A 19326-nucleotide genomic window follows, 5' to 3' on the forward strand; every position below is an offset into this window, starting at 1 on the left:
CGAGACCAGCCAGGCCAACATGGTGAAACCCCATCTCTACTAAAAATACAAAAATTAGCCAGACGTGGTGGTGCACACCTGAAATCCCAGCTACTCGGGAGGCTGAGACACGAGCATTGCTTGAGCCTGGGAGGCAGAGCTTGCAGTGAGCGGAGATGGCACCACTGCACTCCAGCCTGGGCTACAGAGTGAGACTCTGTCTTTAAAATTAAAAATTAAAAAAAAAGAAGGCATAGAAATCAAATTATTCACTTTATCAACAATAAAAGCCATGTTGGAAGATGCTGCTTATATATGCAGCCACCCTAGGTTTACTAATACTTCTCTCCTAAATTAGACAGCAGGCCTGCCTCTGTTCTTCCCTATCCAGCACACCCGTCTGGGTGTAGAGCATGGTCACATGTTGACAATAGACAAGCTGAAAAGAATTTAAAAAGTGAAAAAGCCCATGGGGGCTGGCTGAGCATCCTCAGTCTGTCCTCCTAAACTCACTGATCGGGCAAGCTGCTCTTTCTCCTTAGAGAAGGATAGAGTGAGAAGACTGAAAAGAAGAGACTCTACTCTTCCCACCTGGAACTTGGAAATTCTCTTCCCTCTAGGGAAACAGGAGGGTTGAGTATTACCCCCTAACTTTAAGCATTGTATTTAACCAGTGATTACCATGGTAAGCAAAATAAATATTGCAAGCCTATTTTCTCACCTTAAAATATGGATAATCATAGCTACCACCTATTGTGGCTGTGGAGACTAAAATGAAATTACAAATTATTTACAAAGAATTTGAGTGTGTGTTAACTGCCATTTTTTGATCAGGCGCAGCCTGGGGCAGAATTGGTCATTTGGTAGGTAGGATATGTCTTTGTTGCCTTCTCTTCTTCTCTTTCTGAACCTTCAATTTAGTGATTTTTCTCCCTCCTCATTCCTGTTTTTCTTTCTTTCTTTTTTTTTTTTTTAATGTGGCATGTTGGTCTTAAAGCTTTTGATTTCCAGTAAGTATAGGTTGAATTAACTCATACTGGCCAAATCTTTGCTAATCCTGGTTTATGTATTACAGAACTCATTAATTTGAACAAAGAAAGCATTTGGAACAATTAGGTCTGCTTTAGAATTGCACAACTGGTTGTACCTAAATGATCACCAAATACATGGCTACCAACAGGAAATATATTTCTTTTTTTTTTAGGACAGGATCTTGCTCTTACCCAGCCTGGAGTATAGTGCCATGAACATAGCTCACTGCAACTTCTGCCTCTCAGGCCCAAGTAATCCTCCTGCCTCAGCCTCCTGAGGCTAGCTGAGACCACAGGTGCATGCCACCCAGCTGATTTTTTTTTTTTTTTAGAGAGACAGGGTCTCACCCTGTTGCCCAGGCTGATCTTGAACTCCTGGGCTCAAGTGATCTTCCCACCTTGGCCTCCCAAAGTGCCGGGATTACAAGCATGAGCCACCAGGCCTGGCCAGAAATATATTTCTTGATTCCTCACATTTATTGTTGTTTTAGTAACTGGAACAATACTTATGCAGCTTCTCTATTACCATAGAAAATAATTCAGGCGAGTCTTCAAACCGCAATAATGAAGAATAAAAGTATAGGTAGTGAGTTTTAGGAAGGAACTTTAAATCCAGGATATTTGGACTTTATTTTGAAGGCAGGAAGAAGCCATCGAAGGTAAGTGATGACATGACTAGATTTGCGTTTTAGGAAAAAGTCATGTAGCAGCACTGTAAAGAGTGAAATGGAGCAGGAGGAGATAGGGCTGGGAATGTGGGTGGGAGGGTTGGGGGAACCACGTGGGAGGAGAGATGGCCTGCACCAGTCAGGGATGGTGGAGATCAAGAGCAAGGCCCAGATTTGAGAGGCTTTCTGAGTAAAATTAACAGGATTTGGGCAAGAGAAGGAAAAAAGGCAAGAGAAGTGTATCATAGTAGGAGAGCTGTTTCCTAAAGTTAATAAGATTATAAATGGCAGTGCTGCCAGAGGTCCTTTCCCAGCAGGATGAGAGGGTTTCCATGAGGAATCTAGTGTGGGAAAGACAGCTGGAGCCAAAGGAGAGATGAACTTGGCCAGTAAGAGAAGCTGGACCAGTCCCTCAGGAGGGAGCTGGAGAGGGAATCCCCTGGCAGGTTAAAACTGCAGGGAATGGGATAACACAGAGATTTGCCTTTCACTGACTGAAGAGAGAGAGAGAGAGGAGGGGAAAGGAAGAGTGGAAAAGGAGTAAAGTTGGTGTGTTTGGGGACATTTGAGGGCTGCATGCTTTCAAGAATGCCAGGATGTTATAGATACTCCTGCCTCATAATTATGTCTAATCATTCAGATAAGCACTTGAAGCCTCATTTCAGGTTTTCCAAAAAAAATTGGTCTAATGAAAGTTTATAATGGGATGCTTAGCTAGAGGGTTTTTTTGTTTTGTTTTGTTTTGTTTTGTTTTAACGTTGTGGACTATGTCTTTTTTGGTGGGAGTGGGGGGATTTAAATTACATTTTTCTTTTGCCTCAAATTGCCTGAATGTAGGGAATTTGACCCCTGGGACAGGCTCTCTCTTTGTAGTCTGCTTTTTATAAGGATGTTTCATAGCTTTTAAAGACTCAGGACTGGAGCATGGAGTTTTTAACTAATGACATGTTTCAGAAGTTTTTGTTCATATTTGTACAGGTATTGCATAAAACCTATGTTTGTTCTGGGATATTTTGTGATGTTAAACTGGCCAGCACCTCTAGACACCTAACAATGTATGAGTAATTTCTTCAGTCTTCCCATGAGATTTTTTTGTGTGTACCTGCTTTGTGCAGAGCATGTGATAGGGGCTGAATACAATACCATTTCTCAATTGTAAGCTCTCTGATGGCTTACTCATCTTCCCAAGCCCCAAGCCAGGTAAAATGCCAGTACCACTATAATACCTTATATGTATTTAATCCTCACAGTAACCCTATGAGTTAGTTACCTACCATGTCTGTCCTCATTTTGTGAATAAGAAAACTGAGGCATTAGAAAGAAAATTGGCTTACCCAAAGTCTGAAGGCCAAGTGGCAGACAGGATTCAAACCCAGATAGCCTGAGACTACAGCATCTATACTTTATTGTTATACTATGCTGCCCTTCTGCTCAGGTCATGACTATTTAATTCATAAATATATTTTTTAATAAAGTCATATAGATGAGACAACACAGAGTGATAAGCTGGTGGTAGTTATTAGAATTTTAACATGGATTTTAGCACACTTGCTTATAATTAACAGCACATTTAAAGTTAGTGTCCCTCCATCCAGTTTTCTTTCATACCTTCCCATTGCCAGCACTTCCCCCAATCAAAGGGAGCCTGGTTTTGTTTTCAGACCCAGCTCTCTGTTTCAAAGATTTACACCATGGTGGGCTGGCAGGGAAAACTGAATGGGGTTAGACAGCCAGTGGAGGTGGGAGTCAGGAACAACAATGGACAACTGGCATAGAAGGCTGCATGGCGCTTACTCTCCCTGGAAACGCTCCGTCAGACTCAGGAAATGTGGTTTAATCCTGGTTAAGATAATTCCATTTTATACCCTAGAATGGACTGTCTATATTCTCCAACAGAATTTTATTTTAAATCTTACCCTGAGAAGCCCTACCAGTAAATAACTTGGTGTGCATTATCTTCCCTGTTAGCTGAACTGCACAAAATAGGAGTTTATTCTGCCACCGCCACCTCTTTTCCCCTTAAAAGACTCTTCAAAGAGAACCTGAGAACCTGCTGCCCCAACAGAAGATGCCTGGACTGTGGCCCAGCCATGCCCTCAGTGGGATTTGGGGGAGGAGAGAAGACTGTAATTCAGTCAAAAGAGCCACTGTCGATCTTGAAAGAACATCAACCATACAGATGCCATAAAGATTCTCCTCCCTGCTTCAGTTCCAAGACACATCTTTTGGTATTTATTGTGAGGCAGTCCTGTACAGAGAAACTAAAAATAAAACTAAGCCGCAAATGTAAGACGTGCTATGATCTAATTGCTTTGCCGATCTTACTTCACTTAATCCTCCCTATAACCCCATAAGGGAAGCACTACTCAAATCCCCGTTTTACAGATGAGGCAACTGAAGTACAGAGAGGTGAAAGGATTCCCCCAGGATAACACAGGCAGGAAATGGTAGAGCCAGGATGCAATCCCAGGCAGTCAGGCTCTGGAGCCCATGCTTTCACAGCTATCCCTTCCCTGGACCGTCAATGCCTCAAATACCCCATCTTGTTTGTAATTAGGCAGAAACTGTTTCAATCAACAGGGGGCTTCATATTTGATTTAGAAAACTCAGAGGTTTAATATTCTCACCATGGTGTTTGAGAATCTCTTCCTTAACAAGACTCGGCTTTTAGTCAGGCAAAATGTCTCCAGATCAACTGCTGGATTAAAACTTGCTGCCCCTGCCCTTAAGACTACTCTGGGAGAGGGTCCACTCTGTGCTACTGACAGACTGAACCCCACCAATGAGGCCCTACTTATTGCACCCTCACCTCCCCCAAAGGCCCAGGTTGTAATGCGAAGCACCTGCAGCAAGCCATTTCTCACATGCCCTTTAGCAGGGATGGAATGGGACACCTTGGCAGGCAAGATGACTTTAAGTGGCAGGGGATATGGTGCCTTGCCACCTGCCACCTCCCTATTAATATTAATGTCTTTGTCTTTCCACTTTTGGGTGTCTTCCTTATATCCTGTGCATATTCTCTGGATACTCTAAACTACGCTTTTTTAAAGTGTTAACAGCTGGACACGGTGGCGCACACCTGTAATCCCAGCACTTTGGGAGGCCGAGGCGGGTGGATCACCTGAGGTCAGGAGTTTGAGACCAGCCTGGCCAATATGGTAAAACCCTGTCTCTACTAAAAACACAAAAATGAACTGGGCATGGTAGTGGGCGCCTATAATCCCAGCTACTTGGGAGGCTGAGGCAGGAGAAGCACTTGAATGCGGGAGGCGGAGGTTGCGGTGAGCCAAGATTGTGCCACTGCATTCCAGCCTGGGTGACAAGAGTAAAAAACTCCATCTCAAAAAAATAAAAATAAAGTGTTAACAGATAATTAGGGAACTAACTTCTAGTCCTTTCGATTGAACTCCACTCAGGGATACCTGCCTTCTAAGAGATGACTCCAGAAGCCTAACCAACACATGGAGGGGCATTCTGGCTGAGTTCTCCAATATCTGGCAGTTCTCTCTGCTGTTGGAAACCTCAGGCTCACTGAAAAGCCCCTCCCAGATGGGTTCAGCAGGGCTGCTGGCCCGTAAAGTGGTATTGAGCAGGATGAGAGAGAACGGCCTTTGATGGATCACCAGTGCCCACATCTCCTTCTTCCCACTGCTTTTCCTCTTTAACACACACACACCCCGTCTGCCAGGTTGCATGAAGGTAGGGATACCATGCCTGAACATAGCCAACCCTGTTCCTATAGTGTAGAGCAGACGTCCCCAATCTCCAGTGTGCACCAGAATCACCTGGAAGCTTGTTTGAAATGTGTATTCCTGGTGCCTAGACCCAGGGATTCTGATTTAGAAAGAATCTCCATTTCTGTTAAGTACCCCTGGATGAATGTGATGTGAAAGTCTGAGAAACACTAGCATAGAGTCACTCCTCTACTTGCTTTCAGTGGGATCCTCTCGGAATAGAGCTGCGATAAACTCACTGCTTTCCTGAAGTCCTACAATGTTCTTGTCTTTTGCATGTGCAATAGGAAACAGTCATTAGTGCAGCCAAGCAGTCTTAATGTAACTCAGCTGAACTTGAAGTCAGTTTTTAAAACCTTCCAAAAACCTCCTGATTTCAACAAAGCAGTGTCATTCTGCTTCTGTAAGTTACTGATGGGTGAGGTGCATCACTGCTATGATTTTGGGAAATATGTGATGGACAAATAAAGGAAACAATCTTTGAAAGCCTGAAAGCACTGACAGTGAAGGACATTTTCGTTGGAGGACCTTGACTGCTTATTCAATGTGTGGAATCCAAACTTGGCTCCAAAATATATACATTTTTTGAGACAGAGTCTCATTCTGTCGCCCAGGCTGGAGTGCAATGGCGCAATCTCAGCTCACTGCATCCTCTGCCCCGCCGGGTTCAAGCAGTTGTCCTGCCTCAGCCTCCTGAGTAGCTGGGATTACAGGCACGTGCCACTGTGCTCAGCTAATTTTTGTATTTTTAGTAGAGACGGGGTTTCACCATGTTGGCCAGGCTATTCTCGAACCCCTGACCTCAAGTGATCTGCCTGCCTTGGCCTCCCAAAGTGCTGGGATTACAAGCATGAGCACCTGGCCCAAAATACCACGTTCTTTAAGCACACTAAGAGCACAGAAACTGTAGGATCTCAACTTGTCATATTCTACCTCCTTGCCTCTGTTTCATTGTCTTTGAATATATGAATGTCTCTCTTTCTGTATATCTGTATCTTTCTCTCACACACATAAACACACACACATGCGCAGAATCTCATGGAGAAGTGTTCTTACATATCCTTTGACTCAGAGTTAATGAATCAGATCATCTTCTATAAAAATTCTTAAGCTTATTTTTATACTGCAAAAATAGTATGCACATAAAATAAGGAACACTATTGACCAGTTTTCAGTTCAGCAAGATAGAAATTTAATACGTAGGTATGTGTACAAAAATTGAGGAAGTATCACAGGAAAAATATCACTTACCTACTTAAGAGAGTGCCATGACTGAAGTCAGGAATTATATAATCATTTTGAATTCAAGCCAGTTCTTCCTGTTTAGGACGGACACTCCATTTTCTTGTGAAAACATTAACCATTTCACCATTTTCTCTGCTGAAAACCTTTCCTAATCCATCTTACTGTGACAATAGCATGTTATAGTCTGCTACTGATATCTCTGCTAAAGCTATATAAAATGTTAATAACAATTGCCAGAATTTAACCTTTAATTAAATTCCCTGTGTCAGAACCTTTCTTAGAGCCCTCTTGCCTTAAGTCCACTTCCAGCAAAAGCTAGACCTAGTTGGCAGGCCTCAGCCAGGCCAGTATAGTTGAGAGGAGAACCCTGGCCTAATCTTCAAAAAGCGTGGGTTTGAGTCTCAGCTATGTTACTAGCTAACTGTATGATCTCACATAGACCAGTTAATTTCTCTGTACCATAGCTTCCTTGTCTAAAACAGGAGGATAGAACATCTACCTCTCAGAGCTATTCTAAGGTTTAAATTAGGTAATTTTGCAAAATGCCACATGTAGACTCTATTCCTAGCAAGTGGTATTGTCAATGTGTTTCCCTTACTCCTCAAGCCGAAGGAAAGGGATTGACCTAAATTATTCCCTAAATTATTCTAGCTCTAGCTGTCTGTGCTTTTGAGAAGCCACTTACTTCAGGGTGTGGAGAAAACAAAAGGAAAAAATACTGGGTTAGTAGAGTTTAAAGCCCTCTGTGAAAACATTTCAGAGAGTTGAAAATACAATGAAAACAAAAAAAGATCAAGAAGCCAGGAAATCATCACCTTGGTCCAGAGAACAGGAAAACTAAAAGATTCGGTTTCCTCAACTGAAAGTAGGAGCCGCCAGGAAGGTTGGGAAAACAATGTTTGGTTAACCTGATAACAATCTGTAGTGATGATGCTAAGCAGGCATGGCCTGACCATTCCAACCAAAAAAATGTTTAGGTCTTTATTTATGTATTTGTTTTTCGTGATGGAACATCAGGGCAAGGAAATGAAATACCAACCCAGTGTGGCATTGACAACCTCTGAGCTCTTTTGCCTTCCCTGCAGTTACAGTCAGGCAAGCAGTCATCAACATGCATGGAGCATGCAGACTGTATAGCCCCTTGGGTCTGTAGGATGCTACTGATATGCACTGAAACCAAAGCTGGGCATCCCTAAGTTGTAGAGGGGATGTTGGAGCCTGATGCCTGAATGTCTGCACTACTTATAGCTCAGACCAAACCCCAAAAATCAGGATGATCACAAGTAGGCTGGGAAGTCTAGTTTCCCATACAAGGGCAAAATTGACAACTCTTGTTTTGAAATGGCAAGCTCAGCCTTATTTATCATGTCATCAGACTTGTTCACTATGTTACGGCTACAGACCTTCAAGGCCATTTGGCCACGGGCTAAGAAGTGTACTACAAGGTCACTGCAGATCCCAAGTAGGGGAAGCTCAAGAATCCTTTAGGCATCCACTGTTGGTGGAAGTCCAGAAAATACTGCCCTTGGTAATCAGGCTTCTTCTATCTTTACACATGTATAAATATATATAAATTATAAATAAACATATATAAATGTATATAAATATATAAAGATATAGAAATATCTATACATATTTATATTTAATATTTTTATATATTTACATATCTTTATATATATAAATATATTTAAAAGATATTTATATATTTATGTAAAGATAGAAGGAGCCTGATATATATAAATATTTAAATATATTATAATATATATATTTATATAAAAAGAAGAAGCCTGATTACCAAGAGCAGTATTTTCTGGGACCCTTCCTCAATTTTTGCCCTGCCCAATCTACTGCAAGTGATATATATGACTGGAAGACAAAGAGACCAAATTGGATGGCTGGGTTACTATTATCCAGTATCCCCTGAAGGGTAGGCTGAGTCATGCCAGGTCAATGCTATGCCTGTGACAGAGTAACAGGACTTGAGGACAAGATTAGCACAGCCCACATCATCTATGCGTTTCATAAGGCTCAGGCCATTCTTCCACACAGTACTCTTAAAGTTTGAAAAATGCCACAAGTATATTACTTTGCTCTTTGATGGATAATAATAGCTACCATTTATTGACGCATTACCATGGAGCAAGCACTGTGTTAAATGCTTTACATGTGTTATCTTATTTAATCTCCCCAGCAGATACCGTTTCCCCTGTGCTACATTTGCTTCTGGTTTGGTTAGCATTCCCCATCCCTAACATTCTCCACTTTACCACTACCAATTCCCAAGAAGAGAATATGTTAGAACTGACTCTCCACCTCCCACTAAGAACTGGCAGGGCCAGTTCTGTCTTGCCCTGCATCTCTGTTTGGGTTATTCACTACAAGAAGTTCAGAACCCTGAGATACAGTTTCACCCTGGCATAATATTTCTATTTAGCTATAATCTGTCTCAAGCTCCCCCTCCTCTTCAGCCCCCAAACCCTTCCATTGGCCTTCAGTAACTTAGAGTCAGTCCACAAAATCTTCATTCATCATCCTCTTTACTGCCTCTTGCTCTAATCAGTATCTGATTCTGCCCAGAATACCCTACTACTTCATCAGATACTTGCTTATGAGTAAGTCACCTCCTCAGGAAAGTCTTTGTCTTCTATATCACCCCATTCCCTTATCCTGCTTTTCAGTCAACAACAGACAAACAATAGTGGTCCTGTAAGATTATAATGGAGCTGAAAAATTCCGATCACCTGGTGACATCATAGTTGTCCTAATGTAACACTGGTAAACAAGCCTACTACACTGCCAGTCATGTAAAAGTATAGCACATATAATTATGTACAGTGTATAATACTTGATAATAAATTACTATGTTACTGGTTTATTTACTATACTATGCTTTTTATCACTATTTCAGAGTGTACTCTTTCTACTTAGTAAAAAAAAAAAAAAATACATTAACTGTAAAACAGCTTCAGGCAGGTCCTTCAGGAGGTATTCCAGAAGAAGGCATTGTTCTCATAGGAGATGACAGCTCTATGCGTGTTAGTGGCCCTGAAGACCTTTCAGTGGGACAAGATGTGGAGGTGGATGACAGTGATGTTGATGATCTGATGCTATGTAGGCCTAGGGTAATGTGTGTGTCTATGTCTTAGTTTTTAACAAAAAGGCTTAAAACTTTAAAAAAAAAAAAAGATATAAAAAATCTTTTTGTTCAACTGTACAATGTGTGTTTTAAACTAAATATTTCTACAAAAGTCAAAGTTTTTTCAAAAATTTAAAAGTTTATAAAGTAAAAAAAGTTATAGTAAGCTAAAGTTAATTTATTATTGAAGAAAGAACAAATATTTTTTAATAAACTTAGTATAGCCTAAGTGTACAGTGTTCATAAGTTCTACAGTAGTGTACAGGAATGTCCTGGGCCTTCACACTTACTCACCACTCACTGACTCACCTAGAGCAACTTCCATGCCTACAACCTCCATTCATGGTAAGTCCCCTATACAGGTGTGCCATTTTCTGTCTTTCATACAGTATTTTTACTGTGCTTTCTCTATGTTTAGAAGTGTTTAGATATACAAATATTTAACCATGTGTTACAGTTGCCTACAGTATTCAGTATAGTAGCATGCTATGCAGGTTTGTGATCTAGGAGAAGTAGTAGGCTATACAATTTAGCGTAGGTGTAACATCCAGATTTTTGTAAGTACACCCCGTGATGTGCACACACAGCGAAATCACCTAATAATGCATTTCGCAGAAAGTATCCCCATTGTTAAGCAACACATGACTATATATCTATTATTTTCTGTCTACCCACGGTAATGTAAACCTTACAAGGGCTAGGACTTTTGTTCACTAATAAATCCCTAATGCTCAGAACAGTACCTGTCATATTATCTTTGCTCAATAAAATATTTGTTGAATGAATGAATTCATGACAGGGGAAACTGAGACATAGCATGGGTAAGTAAACTGTCCCAGGTCACATTGCTGTTAAGCAGCCAACCATGGTCTGCATGATTGCAAAGCCTTGGTGCATAAGCACCATGTTATTCAGCCTCTTGATGGATTATGTGAATGCACAACGAGCAGGAATATTCTGACCAGACCAAATAACGATAGAGCGCGTTAGAGGGAACTTATCAATTGGGCAAGAGCCTACAGAACCAACGTTTACTGTTCTTCCCAGTTATTTATTTGATTAAATTGGAAAGTTTTTTTGAGTTCTCACCAAGCAAAATGCAAGTAACTAATATTTGAGGATGAGCCAATAAATTCAGTATCCTTAAAACATTGGTGCATTTGCCTAAATGAAAACAATTTATAACTTGCTTACCTTTTTGGTATGGCTTAAAAGAAGATGAAAGCTATGCTGGATAAAGAGAAATCAGCAAGTGGCTAGATGACTGCGATACGTTCACGCAGTGGAGAAACACAGAATGGATGTAGCTGTATACGTGGAAAAGTAGACCCCAAAATGCTGTATACACAATGATGACATCTCTGAAAATTCTGTCACCAATAGAATTGTAAGAGACCTGAGGTTCATAAATAGTCAGTGATTCGAGGGTTTAGAATTTATTTGGTGATTTAATGTTAGTCTTGATATTTAGATGTTTCTGTTTAACTGTTACTCCTCAGATGATTAAATAAACATAAAAAAGAAATACTGTGTACCATCATGTGAGCCAAGCAAATACGTCATCCCCATCTGCTGCACATCCTTTTCCTTCCTGCTGTCCACCTCCACTGATTGCTGATGTTCAGCACAGCCTTTCCCAGGCTTCAGCCCAGCCTTCCTGTCCCCTGACTGTAACCTCTGCATGTTATACACCACCTGACTCCAACTGCATTTTCTTCTTTACTCCCTTGATTACTCTCAGATTCTTCTCTGTCTAGTTGCCTGAGGCTTTTGTCCCACTGCTTTTGCCCTTGTATCTTAGATAAGGCCTTTTGCTTATCCTTTCCAGACCCTGGAGCACTCTCCCAGCTTCTTTTTGCTGTGTAGTCATCATCCATGTTTTGCCCTGTCTGACTCCTAATGCCTATGGTCCAGCACCTTTAGCCCTGCCTGAGGAAATCCTGTGACTGCTCTGATGTGATCTGGCCCCTCTCTGTCTCTACACTTGCTGCTCTCAAATCTTTGTTCCTCCCATCTAGTTAGGATTCTTGATAGCAAACTATAGACTTCTACTCTGGCTGATTGAAACAGAAAAAGGATTTAGTGAAGGCTATTGAGACCTCTTGGAATTACCAGGAATGTCAATTAAGCAGGCTTAGAAAATATACAGGGACAAAGTGGGAGCTGAGCAGCCAGAACCATGACTGAAATTCTATAGCCAGAGAGCTGGTTTCAGGAGATGCTGCTGCTACTATTGCTGGACAGTGGGCACTGCAGCTGGCACCAGTGGCACTGGATGCTGGACCCCTGCCAGTAGCACCTTTGCTACCAGGACAGAGTCTCCTCCAGCCCTGCCCCTCTGTACCAGTAGCTCCTGGTCAGATCTAGGCAGAAATAGCTGGGCAAGTCACTGGCCCATCTGTTAGCTGTAAGGAGGCCTAGAAAGGAGTATCTCACTTCTGCTGTGAGAAAGGGGCTCTGCCTGCAACCACAGCTCATACACTGGGAAATTGCTTAAACAAATTCTAGACAGGAGCAAAACAAACAAACAAAAAGACCACATGGTCCATTCCCGATCCATAATAATTGTTGTATTAAACTTTCTACAACTTCCTTAATTCCTGAAAGCTGCTTCTTCTAACCTCTCACTCAGCAAGAACTCTGGAATATAGTTTAATGCAAAACTAAAACTCTAGGGATCACAGATTTATACACAAAGATGTTCATAACAGTATGATTTAGAATATCAAAAAAGGAGTCAGCCTAAATTTCCAACAGTAACCATTTCCATTAACAAGAGAATGGTTAAATGAGTTATGAGATATCCATAGGATTAAATATATGCAGTCATTAAAAACCATGGGTTTTTAAAAAGTATTTTAAAAACGAATATAACTAAAAGCAACTTTACTAATATTATGTATAAGCTCTCACAATTGCAAATGTGCATATGTGAACATATTTTATATTAGAATATAAATATATACAAACACAGAAGTTAGAAGAGAATACACCAAAATGTCAAGATTGGTGAGATTAAAAGGATTGTGTTCCTTTTTGTGTTTATCTATATTTTTCACAGTAAGATGAAAAATTAATATTTAAAAGAGGGCAAACTTTCCTTGCCACTATTTTTATCTTTTATCATATTCTCAAAAAGTACAACTTTTCCCAAATCAACCTCATGAACCAGATACTCTGAATACTTACTCTTCTCCTGGTATTGAAAGAACTCACCCTTTTCTATATGATCATTTCCTCCTTCACTATCAGTTTGTTCTCACTGATCTTTATGTTTACATGTAGATCATTCATTCTATTCTGTAAACCCTTTCCCCAGCCCTGCTTGGCCCATCCAGCTGACACCTGAGCTCCCCTCTCCCGCAGCATGCTTACTTTTCCCCTGCCCTGTATTTTGGTCCAATGACTCACTGAAATAGCCATCTCTGAGGTTTCTATTACTCTTGACCAGATCTGAAGATCTTTTCTCTGTCTCTATCTTTGTAGCTCTGCTACCTGAAAGAAATGGTACTGATCATTTCATCATCTTTGATACACTTTTGGGGATAGGCAAGGGACCTTTTGGTTTTCTTCTTATTTGTCTAACCATTCTTAAAGCGTTTTCCTGACTTTGCTTCCTGTTCAGCTTTACAACCAAGCTTCTTCTCTTTATCTATTGACTATTCCTACATGTCAGTGTTTTCTCCCTTCCTCATTTTCCCATTTACCTGTCTACCTAATGGAGCCAATACCCTATAAACAGAAGCATTGATTTTGACAGAACCCTTGACCTCCGTATAGGCTACCTACCCAAGCCAGCCCAGCTTTGACCGTGGGCTCCAGTTCTCTACCTTCATCCATGGCCCCAGGAGCTCAATAAAGCTTTCCCTGCAGCTGTGTTCCTACAGTTCATGACCTCCCTCCAGCCTTCGCCTCAGTCAGCAAGAGGCTATCAGAAGGTCTGGGTTTGGGCCAGTGCCTTAGAGTTGGACTCTGCTTCTCTGTCCAGTCTCTTAAAATTGAAGCCTTAATTGAACTCTTCAACTGCCTTTCAGTTTCACCTTCACATGCTCTCTCGGGTCACCCTCAACTCCATGATCTCTGACCTACAAACCAACCCAGGATGCCAAAGTTCTTAGCCCATATTTGGTGGGGGTGTTTTACTGGGTCAGGAGTTAAATTCGGACTATTCAAGTTAAGTATGTCTTTTCTATTTATTTATTTATTTATTTTTCTGATCCATGAGTTTCCTGAAAATGTGTCTTTTCATACATGCAGAATGTTATGTTTCAGCCAGTGGGACTTGACCTGTGGTGACCCAAATCTACAGAACAACAATCCTGTTGAAACTGCTCTTGATCCTTGATGTGGCTCATCTACGCTCATGACCTTGTATTTATAGTTGTCCTGTCCTCTTTCCGTTTTCTAGACCCATAGCGTATTATTTTTAGTATATCTCTTAGACTTCCTGCTCTTAGAGAAGTTTGTTTATTGATTTGTTAATCATCCAGCAGACACATATTGAACCCCTACTGGTTGGTGCTGCAGATGATCAGAGGCCAGTCAGGGAGCTGGACAAAACAAAGGGCTGTGTCAGGTAGTATGCTTCTTATTGCCAGTGACAGAAATCTTGATTCAAATTATTTAAGCAGAAATAGAATGTATTCCCTCACCTACCTGGCAAGTCCACAGTCAGATCTGGTTTCCTTCAGGCACAACTGGATTCATGGATCATAATGCTGCCTTTCGGACCTGGCCTGTCTTCATCTCTCGGCTCTACTCTGCTTTGTGATACCTTCATTCTCAAGCTCTCTACATGGTGGCAAAATGGATGTCAGTAGCACCAAGGCCACATCCTCCTCAGTTCCAGAACAGCAGAAAACGTGCGGCTTTCTCAGCCCCAGCAAGTGTTCTGCTAAGTCTTGTGGTTTCTAATTGGACTGTGCTCTTCCCTGAACCAGTGACTTTCACCAGGGGAATTCGATGCTCTGATTGGTCAGACTGGAGTCATACATCCTCTCCTTATCGCTGGGTGTGGAGTCAGGTCTACACAAGCACTTAAATTGAGAGCGAGGGATACAGTGGTTCGTTCCCCTGAGGAAAAGGTGATGGATGTGGAATGGTTAAAAAAAAAAAAAAAAAAAAAAAGCCAGGTGCAGTGACTCAGGCCTGTAATCCCAGCACTTTGGGAGGCCAAGGCAGGAGGATCACGAGGTCAAGAGATCAAGACCATCCTGGCCAACATGGTGAAACCCTGTCTCTACTAAAAATACAAAATTAGCTGGGTGTGGTGGCGTGTGCCTGAAATCCCAGCTACTTAGGAGGCTGAGGCAGGAGAATCGCTTGAACCAGGGAGTCAGAGGTTGCGGTGAGCCAAGATTGTGCCACTGCACTACAGCCTGGTGACAGAGCAAGACTCTTTCTCAAAAACAGAAAAAAAAAAAATGTCAGTTAACCACGTAAGTGTATAGTTAGAATTACACATGGTCAAGTTTGGCAAAGGGACCATTTGAATCAATACAGGGTAAGCAAAGACCCACTCCTTCTATACTCCCTTGCTTCTTCCTTTCTTTCTTCCTTTCAGCAAAATGTAGTGAATGGCTACTTTGTTCTAGGTGCAGAGTATACGCTGTCCTAGAAGTGGACTCTGCCCATGAGGAGCTTACAGAGTAGTGAGGAAGAGAGATGGCCAGGGTGATGGTGTGAGACACATTCACTGATAACTTATATTTTGAGAAATGGAAGTATGAAGAGTACTTCTGTGTTTTTTTAAATTAAAAACACAACTTCAATCATTATATCATTTAACATCTTAGACTATCTCAGTGAGTTCTGCTTTGTTCGATGCTTGGAATAAGTCTGTCTGGTATGCTTCTTTGAATAATGAAGACTCCATAATCCACTTTTATTTTTCTGCCTAAGCTGCCTCAAAAAGAGGTAAAACCTTTGTGTAATTAAAAGTAGCTTTCCTTTGAGATTAGTTTGCTTTTTTTTTTCAGTCCTTGATTTATGGGTTTGTGGTTTTACTATACCAGGGACTTTTGTAGTAAGGTGCTTCCAAATATACAGATGCAAGAGAGATAAACAAAATACCTTTAATTTATACTTTTACCCTAACAGTCTCTTCTTCTGACCTGTGGCAGGTTGTTAATGCATCTCCCACCAATGCCAGTCATTTCCCTTTCCATATACAGATATCTCTATCTGTGTATACATAGTTTGTATATAGAGAGTTGACTAGAAGTTGAAATGAACACATGTGGAGTTGTACCTTTTTTTAAAAAGGAACAAATGTGAAATTATTTCCGTGATGTTCAAGATCCAGCAATCTTTACATTATTTTTTAGCTGTAGTTTTTGTTTTGTTCTGTATTATTGAAACAAAGACTAAGAAAAGCAGCACAAATAATCCGAGGATTAGGGAGTACATTAATATAGCGGCTGTCAACTGGAGACATTTGGCAGTGATGGGAGTCATTCTTGGTTGCCTTGATTATTGGAATCTTGTGGGTAGAGGCCAGGGATGCTGCGAAGCTTGGCAAGTCAGATGCACAAGACAGGCCCCCATAACTAAAATATCCGGTCCAAAATATTAATAGTGCCTGGCATTAATTGGATTTTTGGAATTCTGAACATTGAAAAGATTCAGAGCAAGTTTGTAATTTAGGTTTAAGACAAAGATAGAGGAAAATTATAGAGTTATAGAACCCTGGAGCTGAGAGGAAAAGACATTTAGTCCAGTCTACCCATTTTCTAGTAAGGTAACTGAGTCACATAAGAAAAAAGTGACCGAAGCAACATAACTCCTTCACCTCCTAAACATGTGATCAAGCAACTTGCTGAACTTCTGCGTGCCTCCCTTTTCTCCTCTGCAAAAAGGGATGATACAACTTGCTTATGCTCACTTTGGCAGCACATATACTAAAATTGGAACGATACAGAGTTATTTTAAAAAAAAAGAACTTGTCTCAAATTATGATTGCTGTGACGACTACTTAAAACGTAATACACGTAAAACGTTTACTACAGTACTTGGCCGTAGTGTGTTGTTAATAAATAACAGTGGTGAGGGGCGAGGTAGTGATTGTTATTTATGCTGTTGCCCAGAATCACAGAGCCAGTTTGCAATTGGTTTCACCCTGTTCTTCTGACTCTCAGTTCCATTTTCTATTACATTGCCTTGAGGGACTATGAAGAAAGGTTATAAGGGCAACTTAATGGAGATTAAAGACCAGTCTGGACAGCAGCTTAGTAGCTGGTAATTCAAGGGAAAGTGAACACAAATTCTCCGTAAAAGACAGAAAGGGGGTTTGTAGATGGTAGGTAGAGAGCTTCGAGGAAGACATAAGGAAGATTGGTCTCATCTAAAACAGACTCTTTTCCCAAAGCTCTGTGGATGGTATTCCAGGTGGTCACGCCTCCTGGTGGAGCCTAGACCAGGTGACCTTTTTCAAACCCTCCAGCCTTGACTATGTTCACATGGAGGCAAGATGGCCCTCTTTCTGTCGGGGAGAGTCCTTGAAATGCTGGGGTGGTATAAACAATATAGACAGTACATATGGGAACCTTTCCAACTCTGAGATTCTCTGGTGCTAAGTTTTGTGGACCTTAGGCTGGTAAGATCATGTGACATAGAGCATGCCTAGTAGATATGCATAGACAATCACAAACCTCTTGTTTTATGGTTTGTGGAATAAAATGCTTTATTAGATTTTACTAATTCAGTCAACATGAGCATATGATTAAGATGTTGTGTAAAATGCTTTTTCCTCTGAAAACAGGAATATCTTACCAACAATTCTCTGAAATAGATTTTCTCTTATTTTCTTAAATGGCTTATAAAAATTCGGCCAGGCGCCATGGCTCATGCCTGTAATCCCAGCACTTTGGGAGGTCGAGGTGGGCAGATCACGAGGTCAGGAGATCAAGACCATCCTAGCTAACATGGTGAAACACCATCTCTACTAAAAATACAAAAAAAAAAAAATTAACCGGGCCTGGTGGTGGGCGCCTGTAGTCCCAGCTACTCAGGAGGCAGAGGCAGAAGAATCGCTTGAACCCAGGCCGAAATCACGCCACTGCACTCCAGCCTGGACCACAGAGCGAGACTCTGTCTCAAAAAAAAAAGAAAACTTCATAGTCAATTAAAGACATTTTCTCCCAAATCAAGAATAAGTTGGTACATAAAAGAAAACAGTGAATCTCAGTTGATTTTGTTTTCTATATTTTTGGTGACATTCAAGGTCCACAGAGCAGTCAGAGAAGAGCAACACATGCCTATCTGATGAGGGCTGACTGAGCACCAGGCACCATGCTAGAAGTTAGAAGTTAAGTGATTTGCCCTGAGTCACACAGTTGGTAAGCAAGAGAACCAAGACAACACAGCTCTGCCTGGCTTCCAAGTGCATGGGCTTGAACATGCACTGTTTGCTGCATCCTGGTTCTTGACAGAGAAGGACTTATTAGAATAATAAGCAAATCCCCTCTGAGATCAGACTGTTCTTAATGCAAAATGCCTCCCTTAGATGATGATTCTGTGTTTTCATTTGAACTTCAACTTTTTCTTTCAGGTGTTGTGTAACGGACCAGGAACATGTGTTCCTATCTGTGTATCTGCCCTTCTCCTTGGGATACTAGGAATAAAGAAAGTGATCATTGTCTACGTTGAAAGCATCTGCCGTGTAGAAACGTTATCCCTGTCCGGAAAGATTCTGTTTCATCTCTCAGATTACTTCATTGTTCAGTGGCCAGCTCTGAAAGAAAAGTATCCCCAATCTGTGTACCTCGGGCGAATTGTTTGACAAATGGCAACTGACTTCTTTAGAATTTTGCAGTTAACAATAGTATGTACTCAAATTGGGGGGAAAAAACCCTACATTTTATTGTAAAGGCGTCTGACAGTCCTGAGAATTATTGATGGTAAGGAATAAAAAATGTACAGATGACTCAGGGAAGAAACTGAGACTTCTCTTATGAAACAAACACTGATAAACAGTAACGACTAAATATTTATGCCTCTGTAAACCAAATCTCTTTTCTAGATAAAAATATGTATCACTACCTGCAAATTTTCTTCTGGCTGTTTTAGTAGTATTTTTTTACAGAACTAAATATAGAGTTTGTATGATTAGTAACATTTCCTGTCCTAAAGCTTTTTTTTTTTTTTGTAAAGTATTCTGCATTGTAAAAGAAGAGAAAAAAAAAGGTATTTCTGAGTTTTTGTTCAGATACAAAAGGCTTTATTTCCTGTGTGGAAACAGTGATGTCCCCAGTGAATCCTTTCAGCATAAAGGAAGCAGTTATATTAAATTGGCTTCATGACAATTTGCACTCCACAAGCCTCCAGAACCTTGAGCATAAACCAGTATTATTTTTTGTACTTCAGTCTTGCTTTTTGAGTAGTTGGCCTTAATACAGAGTATCTTTTAAAATCTCTTGTTTTTTTTTTTTTTTTTTTTGAGACGGAGTCTCGCTGTGTCTCCCAGGCTGGAGTGCAGTGGCGTGATCTCGGCTCACTGCAAGCTCCGCCTCCCGGGTTCACGCCATTCTCCCACC

At 41.0% G+C, this 19326-nt stretch overlaps 1 protein-coding gene across 4 annotated transcripts in view; it reads left to right on the forward strand.

The window, feature by feature from the left end:
• Positions 1-18907, forward strand: part of ALG14 (ALG14 UDP-N-acetylglucosaminyltransferase subunit) — a 92876-nt gene extending 73969 nt beyond the window's left edge. For 2 of the 4 annotated variants that reach the window (XM_077952723.1, XM_001103820.5), the window contains one exon: positions 18342-18907. In XM_077952723.1, coding sequence (XP_077808849.1) covers positions 18342-18572 — 231 coding nt within the window. In that variant the 3' untranslated portion in view covers positions 18573-18907. Of the gene's footprint in view, positions 1-1183; positions 1304-14484; positions 16082-18341 lie in introns of those variants that run through there. The other 2 variants (XM_028831375.2, XM_077952746.1) reach the window with 2 other exon arrangements.
• Positions 18908-19326: the final 419 nt, after the last annotated feature.

This window comes from Macaca mulatta, chromosome 1, assembly GCF_049350105.2.
Source record: "Macaca mulatta isolate MMU2019108-1 chromosome 1, T2T-MMU8v2.0, whole genome shotgun sequence".
Classification (NCBI taxonomy): domain Eukaryota; kingdom Metazoa; phylum Chordata; class Mammalia; order Primates; family Cercopithecidae; genus Macaca; species Macaca mulatta.